The sequence below is a fragment of the Triturus cristatus genome, chromosome 2_1 (genome assembly GCF_964204655.1).
Source record: "Triturus cristatus chromosome 2_1, aTriCri1.1, whole genome shotgun sequence".
Taxonomy (NCBI): domain Eukaryota; kingdom Metazoa; phylum Chordata; class Amphibia; order Caudata; family Salamandridae; genus Triturus; species Triturus cristatus.
This window is the reverse complement of record NC_140581.1, coordinates 302,230,402-302,247,910: the sequence shown is the minus strand read 5'-3', so window position 1 is coordinate 302,247,910 and position 17,509 is coordinate 302,230,402. Positions and strand designations below refer to the sequence as shown.

The 17,509-nt window shown below is 44.9% G+C and overlaps 1 protein-coding gene across 1 annotated transcript in view; it reads left to right on the top strand.

The window, feature by feature from the left end:
- The window catches only part of C6 (complement C6), a 770,728-nt gene extending 761,207 nt beyond the window's left edge, over positions 1–9,521 (top strand). Inside the window, exon 18 of the mRNA XM_085631171.1 lies at positions 8,851–9,521. Coding sequence (XP_085487297.1) covers positions 8,851–9,029 — 179 coding nt within the window. The 3' untranslated portion in view covers positions 9,030–9,521. The remainder of the gene's footprint in view (positions 1–8,850) is intronic.
- Positions 9,522–17,509: the final 7,988 nt, after the last annotated feature.

Here is a 17,509-nt window from a genome sequence, read left to right as displayed (position 1 = left end):
GCATATTATCAAGCCCATTATCGCCGCTTTAGCGGCAATTTTCTGCCGCTAAACCGGCGATAAGTTTTAACGCCGTCCTTGATAATATGCCCCATGGAGAGTAATTTACTATTAAGGTTAATTTATTCTGTTCGGACAAAGTCTACGTCACTGCATTATACATAATCATGTACCTGTTCCACTTGCAGCTAGGGAATATATTGATGCTATGTTAAAGCTCCTTCCAGCCCTGCAACTCAAAAACAGATTAAAAAAAATATCTGTCACTCACCTAAACACTAAACATTTGGCACTAGGCTATTCTTCATTTAAAAAAGAAACAACAACATTATGATCAGACATCAAATAGTGGGAGAATTAATAATATAGATATTAACTCAAATAAAATAATTCCGAGCACATTTATGCCCAAAACAAAGTAATGTTAACAATTTAATGAGCAAAAAACTGCTGCGGGATAAAAACTTTTTTGGGTGCTATTATTACATAGCTTTGGTAGTAAGAAGCGCATCCCTTAGTGCAAACGCCTTTTAAAGTGTATCATGAAAGCATCTTTCAGGCAATGTTAATATGTGACGAGCTGACAGACTACAGTTGAGATGTGACTTAACTACACAACACCACATTACAATAAACTACGCATACATACCTGTAATAGAACACAGCAATGCAACAATAAAATCACACAAAAAACGCAGCAAGACAACATAATACAAGACATAAAATAAGAGTACAGTACAATGACAATGTAACAACACAATACAGCATAATTCACTAGCACAACACACCACCATAACAATGCAGCATTGTGAAGCTGACCTGCCAACAATCACAATACAGTAACACAACATGACAAATAATACACTAAGGGTCTCATTACGATGGCAATGGGACTGTTGCAATACAGAAGGACACATTCATCTTATTTTAGGCACAGGGAAATTAAGTGATTTGCCCAGAGTTACAGGATGTTTGAGTCTCCCTTTGGCAGACTGGAACCTGGCTCCCCAGCTTCGAGATCAGCCACCCTAGCCGTTAAGCCACACCCTCTCCCCCCACACCCTCTCTATTATGTTGTGATAATTTTGTTGTAGTGGTTTTTGTTGATTTGTTGTTTTATTTTCACAGAAAATGCGTAATAATTTTTTATTTTTATATTTTTATTTACCATTTTATGGATATAGTACAAGAGAACATACCAGCTCAATTACATGACAATCTGGGCCGATCAGGTACATTGCATTGTGTAGACAATACAGGACATCTGGCTTCGCTGTTGTAGAAGAAACCGGCTGTCTTAGCATAAACAGTTACATGAGTAACATTCTCATGACGATCAGAGTACAGTGCTTTATCTTGCGGGCCAAATGTCCGTGATACTGGAGGAGTTCCCTGTTGCTATTGACAGGGCCCAGTCGTATACCCATCGCGTACACGCCCACCTTTCAGCCTATGCCGGTCGGTACTAGCCCGTTGTCCGGTTGATCAGTAGGTTGTGTTTGCGCCGTCGTGTTGTAGTGTTTAAGAGGGCCCAAAAGTCACGGGGGCGGGACTTGCTAGGCAAAGTGGAAGCATACAGGTCATGATTACGATTGCAGTGAGCCAGACTAGTAAGCCAGTCTCTATGCCCCGGCGCAGCCCTGCATCCCATTTTAGTGCTATTTCCCTTTTGGCAAGTAACAGGCCTAGTGCCATAAATTTCCTGACTTTCTTTGGGATGTTGGTCACGTACCCAATCAGTGCAATCTCCGGGGTAGGGACAAGTGCTAGCCCTATCATTTCCCCCAGTGTGTGGTGTATTTCAGTCCAGTAATGACTGATTGTGCTGCAGGTCCAGGTTAAGGGTGCAAAGTCTGCATGGTGGGAGTTGCATTCCAGGCAGGTATGTGGTCTGTCCGGGTCTATTCTGTGTGCCTTTTCAGGCGTTATGTATGTCCGCCAAAGGAATTTAAAGTGGAAACTTTCGTGACGACTATTGAGGGAGACCTCTTAAACTGGTGGCAGCACACCTCCCATTGACCGTCAGTGATTGGGTGGCTAATATCAGCCTCCCAGGCCACGCGTATGGTCGCGTTGTTGACTGGAATCAACTCAGAGCAAGATCAGTACATTTTGGAAAGCAAATGTGTTCCCGCATCACTATCTATTACAATGGACCGTGGAGTGAATGGGCTGGGTTCGAGGGGGAATCCGGGGATCTTGGCACGCAATGTGGAGCGAAGCCGGGTGAGCACAAACCGATCCACAAAAGTAGTGTCAGGAAATTTCCCGTCATCGGAGACCGAAAAAGCCTGGCCCTCAGTGTATAATTCTCCAATGGTGGCCATGCCAAACCGAGAAAGGGTGCGCTGCACAAGCTTCTCCCCAGTTATGGGAAGCGATTGTGAATTCGGTAACGGCAGACTTGGGGAGTATAGAATTAGTGATCCCGAATTTCGGACCAATTTTAGCCAGGCCCAACTTGTAGTTGAGACCGTCTGAATGTTCCAAGGGTCTCGGGGGAAGCCCAATGGTAACATTGTGTTGAGTGCGTCCGGCAGAACCAAGTCAGCCTCAGGTCCTAAATAGGGGATCCTAGCAACTGGGTGAAACCAGGCATGAACGGATCCGCACTGAGCTACCAAATAGTAGATCTGGAAATTGGGGACTCCAAAGCCACCCCTATGATAAGGGAGATTCATGATTTCCCAACGGACCCTCGGGCGCTTGCCCCCCCATGCCAGCCGGATAAGCTGGGAGTTTAAGGTGCGAAAGAAGCGATTCAGCAGCGGGAGAGGGATATTTTGAAAGAAATAGAGAAATTTGGGCAAAACAATCATTTTTATCAGAGCTACACGACCAGCAAGCGAGAGAGGAAGTCGAAGCCATTTATCCACCTACTGCTCCAAAGCGTGGATTGCTGTTCCGTAGTTAGATCGCTTGATTTCAGTGGTGTCTAAGTGTATAGTGATACCTAAATATTTGACTGACTCTGAACACCAGGTCAATGGAAACTCTCACTCCCATCTGGGCGTACTCGGAGTAATGGGGAAGATCATCGATTTATGCCAATTTATGCCAAGGCCTGAAAATCCGCCAAATCGGATGATCTCCCTGATAAGTGGGTCTAAGTTGTCTCGGGGGTGCCGAACATATAACAGGATATCGTCAGCGTATAGTGATACCAGCAGACGCCCTTTATTAAATTGGAGCCCTCTGTGCAGGTGTCGTTCTCGGAAATGGCGAACTAGCGGATCCATGGCAAGGATGAAGAGTAAGGGGGACAGGGGGCATCCCTGCCGTGTACCCCTGGATAACGAGAAGGAGCGGGAGAGCATTCCGTTTAAGCGCAGCCTGGCAGTAGGAACCGAATATAGGAATGCCGTAAGCCTGATGAATCCAAGGGCATGCCCATTCTGCGCATAATTGTCCACAAGAATGGCCACTCCAGAGAATCGAAAGCCTTCTCAGCGTCAAGCATGATGGCTGCAGCCGGAGTATCAGGATTAATCCTCTGCAATACCGCAAAAAGTGTGTGCAGGTTTAGGAGAGGTGGATCTATGGAGTATGAATCCAGATTGGGCAGGGGAAATTATTGTATCCATTAATAATGCAAGGCACACTGAGATCGTTTTCGCCTGTATTTTGTCATCAAAATTTAGCAGAGAAAGTGGCCTATAGGACCCACATTGTAAGGGATCCTTACCAGGCTTTGGTAATAAAACGTAAATGCGTAATAATTTTAACAAGAACCAAGGTGTTCATTAAGACCCAGGAGAGAGAGATCAAATTCATCCCAGAAACAAGATCCTGTCATGGCTCTTTTGTTAAGATATAAAATATCATCCAATCTCTTTGCTACTGTGAGGTCAACATTCCCCAACTACCTTTGCAGCTGGGCCATTCCTGTCTATCTTTTTGAATGCTTGCGAATGGTAGGTAGGGCCCCTGATACACAGCTACCCTTTAGACTCGAAATGTGATGCTCTTCTGGACACCCTTGTAGGCCATGCTGAATGGGGACACCTTCAACTGGTCTCCCCATTCTGTATTTTCGGGAGGGGGGGTAGCTGCTTAGACACACTGCAAAAGATGTGGCTGGCGGCAGAATGGTCTTAGTTTTTGGAGTGCAGTCGCTGCCCCAGGAGAGGCAGGCCTGTCCATGCAAACTGAAGTTCAGAGTCTAAAGGCGGTTGGGGTCCCACCTATGTTGAATAATGTTTTTGTGTTTGATATATTTCTGAACATTTTGCTGCATACGTTTTTGCAACACTAATTGCGAGCAATGCACCTCGTGTGCATGGTGAATGTTTTATGGATGCTATAGGTGTGTCTGTCATTAGGGTTACCCACTGTTATTTATTTCCTGATTCACTTTCCTGGAATGAATACACAAATTTCCCCCTGAGCAGCCTCCTGCGATAAGTACCTATTTTGCGCAAGTTGGCAGTGACTATTGCAAAAAGTATCTTCCCGTGTGGCTGAAAACTGTTAAATCTGGAGGATTAACTGTCTGAGAGTGGCAGTGGGTCACCAGCCCACCGCCTGATCTTGGATGTTTAACCTGGATCGCTCCTCCAGCATGTTCAACATCTTTGAACTCCGCGCCTTCGTGGACTCTGTTGCTGTTCATGGGTCCAGAAACTGCTGTTGAATGCTGCCCATTTTCATCTATCTAGAAACAAATACTGAAACTCATGATAACGGGCAGCTCCAGGGATAGCAATGTACCTAAAACAAGTCATTAGCAAATGACCTTCTTCTTTCTCCGCATTCCACTAAATGCATGGCTTCTATACAGAAACACACTGGCCCTATATACAATCTCCTCTGTGATGAATCACCAGATGTTCTATTTGATACCGAAACTTTCTGCCACTTCTGACCCAGTGATTGAAATAGTCGAGCTCTCTATAAGTCCGGTTTCATTCATTCATTCATTCAACCATTCATTCATTCTTTTGCCATAAGGTTTTTTCTCTATGGTATTTTAGAACTTATCACCTGATGTTTCAAAAAATACTTTTTTTTTATTGATAAAGCCTTCCAACATTAGCAGCTTGTTATCATCACATAAGAAAGGTTTTTTTGTTTCATCATCTTGACCCCAAATGGCCCCTGTATGTGTGCCTCCTTTCATGATTCACCTACGGGCAGCACATAGTTGCCTTTGGGTGTGCCTGTTGTTCATTATTAGATGATTTCTTGTGTATCTCAGTTCCCTGCTACTTGATGGAGGGTTTCTTCTTCACATTGTATCTGATTGGATGAGTTGTCTCCTTTCACTGTTGATGTGAGGGAACTTCTCTTTCAGCACTCCATCGGAATGCATTGCTTTCTTCTCTGTCAAACCTCCTCTCTGCCTCCCTACCTCAGCTCTTTCTATCTCCTTCCCAACTGTGCACTAGATCTCCCGTCTGACGCACGATCCTCACTTTACTTATTATTTTATTTATTTATTTTTGCGAGGGCCCACCAGGTGCATACAGCTGCTGGCAGCTCGCTTCTGACTGTTTCTGTGACATCCTTTCCGTAGCCTGGTTTCCCTCTGTCTGCATGCATGTGGGTAGGCTGTTGGCCAGAAAATTTGTCGAATCTCATTAATTAGTGACATGATTTCCCTGTCATTATATTCACCTTAGACATTACCATTTCCTTAGTATTACATGTGGGTGCTTTAACATAACAGAAGTGTATTTGTAAAGCTCTCAGTGAGGCACCTTGGCACGGATTAACAGATGCTATGCCTCCATGTTTCAATTGCAAGTTTTACAGATAACACAGATCGGTACACCACGTCATGAACACATGACCCGTCACCTACGAGACCTCCACTGGCTCCCCATCGAAAAGAGGGTCACCTTCAAACTCCTCACCCACGCCTACAAATCCCTCAACAACATCGAACCCAAATACCTCAATGAGAGAATATCATTCCACGTACCCAAGAGGAACCTCCACTCTGCTGACCTCGCCCTGGCTGTGGTCCTCCGCATCCACAGAAACAGAACAGGAGGGCCTTCTCCTACATCGCAGCCAAAACCTGGAACGAGCTCCTGGTGAACATCAGATGCTCCCTGACCCTGCACACATTCAGGAAGGACCTCAAGACCTGGCTCTTTGACTGACCCGGAGCTGCTACCACCCTCCCTCCCCAGTGCCTTGAGACCCTCACGCGTGAGTAGTGCGCATTACAAACCCCAGATTGATTGATTGATTGACACTATAGTCATGCACCCGTTGTGCACTGTCCGAGTGACAATGGTGATTTCACACTAAAACTATACACAGAACCTCTTTATGGGTTATGTTGGCCTCATTGCTGGCAGAATACACTAGGAAAAAAATACAGCAGTCTGTCCCATATTCCATCTTTGGTACCAAAGTTCTTATTTTGTTTGCCTTCACATACCATACACTGAAAGGCCAGTGACACTCAGAAACTGCTTAGATGTTCAGAATCAGGCACGGCAGGTGTCATTTTTAGATCGAGCCTGGGCAGCACATGCGCTGTTCCGTGAGGCATGCTGTATTGGAGTATGGAATAGAAGCCCTGCCCACTCTCCGCCCATATTTGTAATTGGCTTGTGTCATTGCTCTTCGTAAATGCTGGCTTATGATTTATTAAAAGGCTTGTTAGTCCCTCCTTAGTACCGACTTGTCTTCATTTGTAACCTCCCATGAGGACTGGCTCTTTTACTTCAGTTGTTACACGGTACATCTGTTTTTTGTCTGTAAGCACTATTTTCTTTAATGAGCTTCTCCTACTGCAGGCACAACATGCTTTCCTGCAACATTCAGCGCGCCATGTGCGCTTTCACTTTCAAAGCAGCCGGGACAATGGAATAGGTCTCGCATTTACAAGAGTTTGAGCTATTGGCATTGTAAGTGACAATGCCTTTTATTTATGTGTTAATTAGCAAAACAGATAAATAAAAGGCATTGTCATTTACAATGCCAATAGCGTAAACGTTCGCAAATGCGAGACCTATTGCATTGCAAATGCTTGTTAAATATTGGCCTCCAAGCTCTGAGTCATTTGTGGGTATTCAAGGATCATAAATACAGATAAATGCATCTAATTAACAATATGATTTTCTGTGTTATGTTTTGCACTGTCCTGCAACAAGTGTATCATTATTTCCTTCTGCTTTCTTTTACTTTGAAAAATAAATACAATTTTATTAAAAATGGTTTATAAATGTATAACCTGCCTCTCTGTAATGTAAATTGGTTCTCCATTTGTATTTAGATCACATGTTTTCTGAACTCTAAATTCGATAACATTAACACCACAGAAAGTATGCTCCCAAAGTAAAAAAATTAAAGTCTTCATCCCTTTCAAAGGACGATTTTGAATTGGGTGTCTTCCACCACAGCGGTGTAGCCGAGCTGCCAAGCATTATTAAGTTGTTGGCCTTCGCGACGGTCATTATTCCCCTGACATAGCTCTTCTGTCTCTGGTTTGGGCCATTTTTGAGGAACATGACAGCAGGGCTACTGTGCTACGACTGTTCACAGAACCGCGTGATATGTGAGTGCTTGAGGTACTAATGTCAGACCATCATCATCATCACCCCTCTATGAACATCTTCAGGATGACGCTCAAGACCTGACTCTTCGACTGAACGGAGCTGCTCACACCCAACCCCCCCTCCCCCCCAGCACCTTGAGACACTCACAGGTGAGTAGTGCGCTTACAATTCCCTGATTGATTGATCATCATCATCATAATTATTTATTTTGGACCCCAAAGGATCCATAAAAGAATACAGTATAAAGATAAAAACATAAAACAGCATAAAGATATAAACTTAAGACAAACATTATTCAAGTGGCAATTCATTTTCTGAAAAAATAGAAAAACGGCAATTAAAACAAGGCTCCACCATAAGCTTATACAGATGTTAAAATCAGCTAACGTCAAACCCAAAGCTATAAAGGGGGACGCCCCCTAATACTTCCAGTGTAACACAAAATAAATCTGTTTACAATGCACATAGGTCAACACACAAGCTACCTGAAATACAAAACATACTACATAAGAAGGCAGTACATAACCAAATGGCAACCAATCACGGATACATATTATTTCTGCTCTATCCCTTTCCTGATTTTAGGAGCTTTATTTAAAAAACACACAATGGAATGGCAAGAGAATTCGAATTCATCATTTAACAACTGCAAGAGTTAATGGTGTCAGACCATTTTTAAGTCCCACATAATAAATGTCTGAGATGCACTTTGAGTTTCTCACAGTCCATGGTGGGATTTTTTTCAAATTGTTCTTGTGTGTGTCCACTGTGGTTTAAAGGGCGGGCCCAGACAACAGAGATATCTTCAGAAAGGGAGTGTAAGAGGCTGTCCTAAATTGAACAGATGCTCCGATGCCTTCTACCTATCTGTTTTGTGTCGTAAATGGGTATTTCTGAGGATGGAGACCATGTTGTCTCTGCCATTGGGAACACCACCTACCATTTCTCTTTATTCAAGGACTATGATACAGAAAAGAAGGTGAATGGGGCATCCTCCTTTTTTGGCAGAAGTCCAGTGCCCACTCTCTTTCAATTATTTTTTAATGATTTGTAAAACTTTTAATTCGAAGTAATTATATTTGCAATGTCATTGTCATCAGTGATATGTGCTTCATTTCAGTATTATCTGCAGGGGTTAATCTCCCTATGTATCAGAGTCATTTTATCTTAATTTAATGTCGAAATTTTGCACAAAGAAAAGCATCAATTCCCTGGTACATGTTATGCCACCCACAGATTATTGAATGCAAGTTCTTCTTGAATGGCTTCTAAGAATCGTCTGTGTAGAATTAAAGTGTGTACATTGAAAATAATCGCAATGCCTTTATATTTACAGGGGGGACACAATGTTTCTGCCTGGTTCCGTATCAGTGTCCTAAGGATCAGAACCAACTTTCCTGTATCAAAATGGGATCGAGTGGCCGGAAAATGACAGTCAATTTCTGCACGTTAGGAGCAATTAAGTGTTCGAAAATAAGGGCGGAAATACTGCACAGCGGACAGTGTGTAGATTGACGTTATGGAGAAGAAACGTCATGCCGTGCACACATACAAATAGTCTGTTGAAGTAGCAGTGCCTGTTTGCATAGCTAGTCAGCTGTACATGGGACGCGCTTCCATAGGAAGGCTGTCCTGCATGTCGTATGCATCTTTATTCCCTAAACATACAACGCGAACACCGACTAACCAGAACTAGAGAGTCACGCATCATTTGGTATTGTTACTTAAGTGTTTAAATCAACTCGTGAATTAATTATTAGTATTGTTCTCTTACAACTAAGTTCATTCAATGTGCAGACCTTGAAGAAACGCAGGGTGCCTCTTTCCATTCTAAAACGTGTCTATTAAAGTTTATTAACATTACTCGGTTTTCATCGTATTCCATAATAAACTCTGTGTCCTCGTGAATTTTATTTTTAAATAACTATATTTTTTCCTCAATGAAAGCTTTGCAAGATGTTCAAAATATTGACTTTTATTCAAATTATTAAAATAATGTCCTTTCTAGTTATATTGTGTACTTATTTTGACTCCTTTCTCTGTCTAAATGCAGAGGCAGCCAACACAGATAAGGAGTGGTGGGCGGGTGGAGGTTGGCCAGGGGGAGCATGCACAGGATGGGCGGAGCGCCCGGTGGTGTTGGGGCATTAAAAATAAATAAGAAAACTAAAATACTTACCTGCTACTGCCGGCCACCTCGGGCTCCTCTGTTCCTGGTACCAGCAGTCCCTGGGACAGCATCATGGACTCCCCATCCAATCCCTGCATTGCTCTCAAGCATGAGAGCAGCATTGGCATTGGCCTGAGAGGGCTGGATTAACACTCGCTCAGGCACAGGGAGTCTGTGCTATTTCTCCAACCCGGCTGTGGAATACAGCCAGGTTGGAGAAACCTAAGTGCACATGTCAGTTTGGCCAGCCTGAGATGAGCAGCCAAACTGACATGCGCACTTAAAAGTGCACATACCACTCCTCCTACCCCCTCCCTTGCTTCGGCCCCATCCCTCCCTGGTCACGTTGGCTCAGCCAGAAGCTGAAAAATAACACAATGATAAAATATTGTTTTACTTTTTTAGCTGCTGACTCTGAGCCAGTGGGGTGCTAGGCCTCCGCCATTGCGGAGGAGCCCCTGCTGTCTAAATGGGGTCTGCTAATAAGTAGTGACCAGCGCTTCTATCCCACAGTTTAAAGCATATTTAATGGGTTTCAGCCACTGTGAACTTCAGTGCATCAGGAAAACAAAAGGGAATCATTCCTGATAAACACTGGTAAAGCCAATAGGTATGGCTTTGGCGTTCTAGTTGTCAGCTGTGCCAGTACGTGTTTCTTTGAATGGCTTTTAGTAAAGTACACTCTACAAAAGACAAATGGATGAAGAAGGCTGGTTAAAAGCCCCTGTATTTTACATATGGATTTTTTTGTATTATTTTTGGGGGTGATGGAGTCCAAGCCAATTGCTTGAATGTGCTAACACAGAAAACACAGGCATGTATAAAGGCAAACAGATAACATGAATAATCCTCATTTACTCACAAAATATCTTTCTGCCAAAGGCCCACTAAAAATTCAACTTTCAGCCAACATACCCTCACAGCAGACGCATTCAAAGGTATGTTATTTGCACTTCCTCCTTGAATATTGTAGCAAAACTTTACATGGTATCAGGATCAAGCTTAGAGCTGTATCATTTTTTTGGCCCCAAACTAGCAGAGGGTCAAGTGAAGGTGTCGGTTTCATAACTCTAGAACAAGACCACTCATAAAAACACTATAACACTGCATCTTTTGAAAACTGTGCAACTGTTTTATTTGTCACTTTTAGCACTAGTAGAGTATGGCTAATTAGAGGAAGAGCACAAAAGGAAATTTAAGGAAAACGCTTTACCAACTATGTGCATTTTTATGGCAATGGGACAAAAGGGAAATGTTTTGACATTGACAAAAACATTTACTATTGCTAGGAATGCGCAAAGGGTTCTCTATTTTCCGATGTGCATAAACACTCGTCATTCCTAACATTTAAAAGTATTGCTAAGCAGCTCGTCCTTTTACTCTCTAACCAAGTAATCCTCAGGGAACACCATTGGCTTAATATGTGAAAGAAAGAGTGCTGGTGCTCAAAGCTCCGCCCAAAAGACAGGGGCCATGATATTAATGTTTGCCATCTTTAGGATCTGCGTGTTTTTCTCTCTCGTGAACTCCGATAGGGGAAAAATAACAAAGGCTCCCACAGATCGGTGGAGCAATCGCTATGGCCTGGGCCAGAACTGGGGGTTGCGGCGTGGTGAGCTGCACCCTTCCACAGAAGGCTGGAATGCGATTGGCCAGGCCGGGGGGCACAGCACTGGAAGCACTTGCAGTGCTTCCGAAGTCGTTCCCTCTCAGGCCCCACAGCGAGAGGGTCTCTTGTTCCCGCTCACCGTTACGGACAGGACGGAAGACACTCCTCCAGGGATCCGCACAGTACCGCGGCACCGGATTCTTTTCTCTTCTTTGTTGTTGTCCTCTGCAGGCACATCTTCGGCACCCTCCGCTCGCCGCACAGCTCTGCAGGAAAAACACAGTTGGGGCATATTAACAAGAGGGGGAGATGAAATGATGGCTGCATTAGCGTTCATTTTTGACTGAAAAGCGGCGATAATTATATCGCATTATTAGCAAGCACACTCTAGCGCGTTTCCGTGATTTAGCACCCGCTTTGCATCGCATCCTTAATGAGATGCAAAGTAGGCCTGCCTCAATAGACTACATGGGAAAAAATTGCAAAGGCATCTTCGTGATATTTACAACAATGTCCAGGCCGGCGTAGCGATAAACAAAATCAGGCTAACCGGCCATTAACGCTGGATTTTAACGTCTTCTAAAATCCAGTGTTAGGCATACTTTGCATGGGAGGTGGAATGTGGGGTTACGACCACAGGTTCGGATCAGCAAGGTCATCGCTGTTTTGCAGGGAACATTGCTGGTTTTCCAGCGATGTTGGGACAGTTCCCTGCTATCGCTGGAATTTTCATTGCCAATGGGCTAAGCGTTGTAAATACAGCGCTAGCTTGGCAATGAATTCCAGCAATAGCGAAACTCGTGCTAGGCGCGGCCAGCGATAATTATCGCTGCCGCTTGTTAATATACCCCAGTTGATCGCCTGCTGGGAGCCACACGAACTCAAGAATGTTCTCGCCTTACACAGGTGTTATTGCACTTATGGTAGCTCCAGTGGGGGTGGGCTGTTGCTGTTGGTGTGAAGGGCTCAAGTGGGGCCTAGCAGGGGCAGGTATATTGGTGCAAGCAACATTTTGGGCCCAGTTTTCTTTGTGTTTGCCACAATTTTGTTCTGGGCATTTCTTCTCTCCTCTCCAGTCTGTGGTTGAGAGGGTCTCAGTTGGGAAAATTGTATTTGGTGCAATCTTTATTTTGTGGACAGTGATATTGGTGCAACCTTGATTTTGGGCACTTTTTTCTTTGTGTTTGCCACAATTTTGCTCTCTGCATTTATTCCCTCCTGTCCTGTCTGTGGTTGAGAGGGGTTAAGTGGGTGCAATTGTATTTGATGCAATCTTTAATTTGTGGACATTTGTTCCTGTTTTTAGGGGCAAAGATTTGTGCATTGTATTTTTGGGGGTGGTATCCTTAATATCAAATGTGCTAGTACCCCTATCAGTGCCAAAGTGTTCAGGAGGGTTGTGGTGGTTTTTGTTGATATTTACCTGTGGGATGTATTCGATAGGCATTAGTCTAGGCCTTGGGGCACTGTTTTTTGATTTGCACACCTTCGATTTACTGCCCAGGCTTGCTCAGTTTATGAGGAACTCCTAATTGTTGCATTTGGGTAGTGCTACCTCAAGGCCTAAGGTTGTTTGACTGTCCTTCATTGGGTGTTAGGAAGAGTTTTGTGTTTGGTGGTAAATCTTTGACTGAGGATGCCTAGTAGTGCAGAGAGGGGTTCCAAGCACCCACTGACTGAGGTGGCTATTGAGGCTTTAATTCATGTGATGGACACAATGGCTGAACCTTGGCCCTGTTTTAGCCGCAGGCGCATGAAAGGCAGCCTAGCAAACCTTTGGCACCGGCAGATAAGCCTAGGAAATCAGGGGTTGCACATAGGGTGGCATTTCCACCAGTTCAGAAGAGAAGCAGGGGTCAGGGAACCCAGAAGGGGTTGGCAGTGGTTGCTGTGAGCAGCCCACAGATCTGGTTGGCCGGTAACTCTGGTGAGGTAGTATCCCTGGGTAGGGTCTCTGATGTTGTGTTGCCAGCTGCGAGTGGTAGTATTGTTCAGAACGGTAACAGTTGTATGGCGGTTGGGGTGACTCTGGCGGTAGGCCCTGGACAGCCGGATTTGGTAGCTAACAAAGCCAGTGTGTTGCATTGGCCTACCAACGTGGGAATGTTTCCACTCCTTTTTTGGGGGTTGCACTGGCCAGCGTGGCAGACAGCGATAATGTGGAGAGGGCCAGGAGGTTGGTGGTCCACCTTGACGGTACGGTTTGTCATGGAATGCAAGTGGGTAGCAGACCTGTAACAGGAGTCAGTGGTGTGCCTCAACTTAACTCGGTAGTGCAATGGGCTAAAGCTCCATCAGGATGTCAAGGAGTGCAGGTGGGTGTTGCGCCTGTGGCAGGGGTCAGTGGTGCTCCACAATTTAACCCAGTGGTGCAGCAAACTTTAAAAAAAAATATGTATATATTTTTATTTATAAATTTCCCAGTAGTCATAATTAAGCATGTTTACATACATCATCAACTCAATTGTACTTTACACAATATATAGTTGCCAATTGTACTCAGCACAACACCATGCAATAAGTAAGCTATTCATTATCCACCTTATCATTTCCCCAAAATGAGAACAAAGAGAAAAATCAGGCATTATTTTGGAGCAGGTCAGGGTTTGTACATAGATAGTCGGAAAGAGGTTCCCAAAAATTAGGTGGCTTAGCGGCTGTTGGTAGCTCTTCTGCGTAGAGCAAAAAATTATCCTTGCAAAATATAGAGTCCAACATCCAGCATTTTACAGTTGGTGTTTTCGAGCTGTCCCAGTGCATGGCTACTCTCCGTTTCGCTAGTAGCAACATTATGGCCGCTAGCTTCTTTCTCGCAGATTTCAAGCATGTCACATGTCCCAAGAGGCATACCTGTGGTGTACACTCTAGTTGACATTGCAGGATGTCATTTAATAACTGGATCACCTGTTCCCAATAAAGCTGCACTTTGCTGCTATACCATGCCAAATGTCCAAAATCTGCTCGTTCTAATTTACATCTTTTACATTTCGCATCTGTTCGCAATCCGTGTTTGTGCAATTTAACTGGCTTGTGGTACGTCTGGTGTAGATATTTATAGTGGATGATGTGCAAATTGCCATTTGGAGTGAGTAGTTCAGTGAGTGCACAGCACGATTGCCACTCGTCTAACTCTAGGACTTTGTCAAGAATTTTATTCCATCTGTCCTGTGCTTTCCGTGCGTTGGCGACAATTTCCCTCTGTAGGGCTCTATACAGTTTTGTTACGATATGTGTATTGTCTGGAGCAGTTATCAATAGTTGTAGTGTTTCTAGCGTAGGGGGTTCATTTGGGTATGATGTGTAGTGTTCCTGCACAGCTGCACGTAATCTATGATAAGCAAACTTGAACAGAAGTGTTTGATTACTCACAAATGACAAATCATTCGGTGTTATGAATTTCCCATTAGGGTACATGTCGCCCATCACTGTGATGCCAACCTGGGTCAGTAATTCCATACTTCCTTTCTCTTGTGTAACCGACAGGGCTGGGTGTTGTGCCAGTGGTAGACTCGGAGCATATAGTGGATCTTTGTCTGCGAGGTTAGCAATGCGCTTCCACGCTAGGGATGTGGTCCGCACGGTGTTAATTTCGCATTTGGATAGGTGGGGTCTCTGATGTGGTAGGATATTTGCCAATTTAGGGGTATATATTTACAAGAACGTGTGATAACTACTGCAAGAGTAGCTTAACGCAACTCTCAACATCGCGGGAAAATAACCCTGTGTCAATGTGGAATTCACAACAAGGCAGTATCATGCGATAGTCTGCCGAAACCGCGGACAATGTCCGTGACACAACCACCTCAATGGAGATGAAAACACAAACCACAACATCAAAAAACCTGCGATGGGCCAAAGCGTGATGAGGAAATCAGCGATAAGCAGCGCCAGGCCTGCAACACATACCTGGCCGGCGGGAAAAATCTCCATAAAAGTAGAAAAAAACACCCAAACACAAGCTGACCAACACCCAAGCACCATGGAGGCAGCCGGAGCAGGCGCAGAGGACGAGCACAACCCCACAAGCACCTCTGACGACCAGCCCAGGACCTCGGGGACAGGGAAGGGCAAGGACAAGAAGAAGAGGAAGACGAAGTTCAGTCCGCAGGCGAAGAGGATCATAGTCACGGTGGTGATGGAACACCATCAATAACTGTTCATCACCTCCAACGTGTCATTGGGCACCAAAACAGGAATATGGCGGGACATCGTGGACAAGGTGAATGCCATCAGAGAGCACAAGAGGACAATGGTCGAGGTCAAGAGGCGATGGAATGACATCAAGCGGAAGACCAAGAAGAAACTTGCAGCTAACCAGAAGGCAGCAATGCAGACTGGAGGTGGGGGCCCAGCGCCACAGCTCAAGATGGATGACATGGAGGAGCTGGTGTCAACAATCATCAGTGTGGATACTGTGGCCAGAGTCAGGGGACCGGACACTGCTCGACACAACATAATACAACCACAACAGGGTGAGTGACCACCAGGTACTGGGAGGACAGGTGGCGATGGCCACGATGGTACACATGCACAATCAAGCACAGCACAGTGCACACCCTCAATGACTGGGTCATCGCCCAGATCCACAGACTGTCACAATGTACAATGCCATGCTGTCTGAATGTCAACATGTACCATGCGGCTACATACATGTGGACTCATTGCAATACACCATCTCCCCTTCACATTGCAGGGCCACCGTCAACACCCCCTGCAGAGCAGTCCCAGTCACTCTTCACTGATGACGAGGAGGACAACCCCAACTTTGACACCCAAGTCCTCCTAGACATCATTGACATCATCCGCGACTCACCTCCAGGATCAGGGCTGACCAGCTGCATCGAGGAGAAACCACCTACCACCCAAACCACCCAGCATTAGGCACCCACGGCCCCTCCTGTCTTCCAAGATCCCCAGGAACAACACATGGCCTTCCAACGCAGTGTGCTGGAGGCCCAGAGGGAGACGGCTGAGCAGGTGGGGTTGGGGTTCGACCTCATGGCTACCAAACTGGACGCCTTCGTTGGGTGTCTAGGCCCGCTCCATGGCCTCCAACGAGCCCTGACTGACATCGCTGGAGTCCTGATGTGGAGAGAAGAACACCTGTCCGCTCAGAGGGGCTCCAGCGATAGCAGCTGTGAGCTGGCACACATGCGGAGGCTCATGGAGGACATGGTGCAGATGGAGGTGGAAAGGATGGCATCCACCGCTGTACATCAGCGAAATGTAGCTGGGATCTACCATGCCCTGCAGACCATTATTGTAGTGAAGACAGGGTGTTGCCTGCACACATTGCTATGTTAGCATAAGCATTTTAGAAGTTAAACGCCATCTTGCCACTTTGCTGCTTTTGCACACGACACTACACATAACTGTTATTATAAGTAAAACTGTTTGCTTGCTTTTTCTTCACATGAGAACGGTCTGTTTTTCACATCCCTAGACTTACACCGCGACCTTAGTCTGAACACTGTGTGGAGAAGCCTTCAAGGTCAAATAACAATGTATGCTGTTGAATTCAGGTTGATCGGCCCACGCTCTAGACACAACAAGCACACAACTGCAAATATCTGAAACTCGGGTGCCTCTCATATTGCATTGCATGCATGATACTGCCACTTGGAGAAAACCTTTCCATCTACAGACAGCGTTGCTGATCCTGTGATGTGATTCACCTAAGCTGATCTTGGAGGTATGGGGTTCCCCGTTCAAACCTAGAGACTTTCTATTATTATAACACTAGTTTCTAGCCAGGGGAGGGTGGTACACAAGGTGCTGTAGGACCTGTTTCCACTATCAATATAATATGATTTCTCCCTTTGTGTTTTATGGAATTGTAACAATGCTGATTGTTTTATTTCTAATCATTTGCCTGCTTAAGTTAGCCAAAATACTGCATCTTAGAGCACGTAGTTAAAAATAAACATTTTAAACTTTTCCGTGTCTCTGATTACTCATGTTGTGGACTGATATGAGAATAAAAATGAAAGAGTGTTCTTGATTCCCACCATTCCTGAGAGTAACCTAAGTCGATTGTTCTGGGTTGTCTAATCATTGGTTAGCTTTGCTGAAGTATGGAGAACGAATGAGACACTGTTGCTAGTCGGATAGGGGTTCTGGGTACTGAGGTGAGTTTTTTGGTATACCACAATCCACTGAGGTCCTGGTTTACTGCGCATAGTTCTGTGCATGAGCAGAATCCCTGCAACATCATCA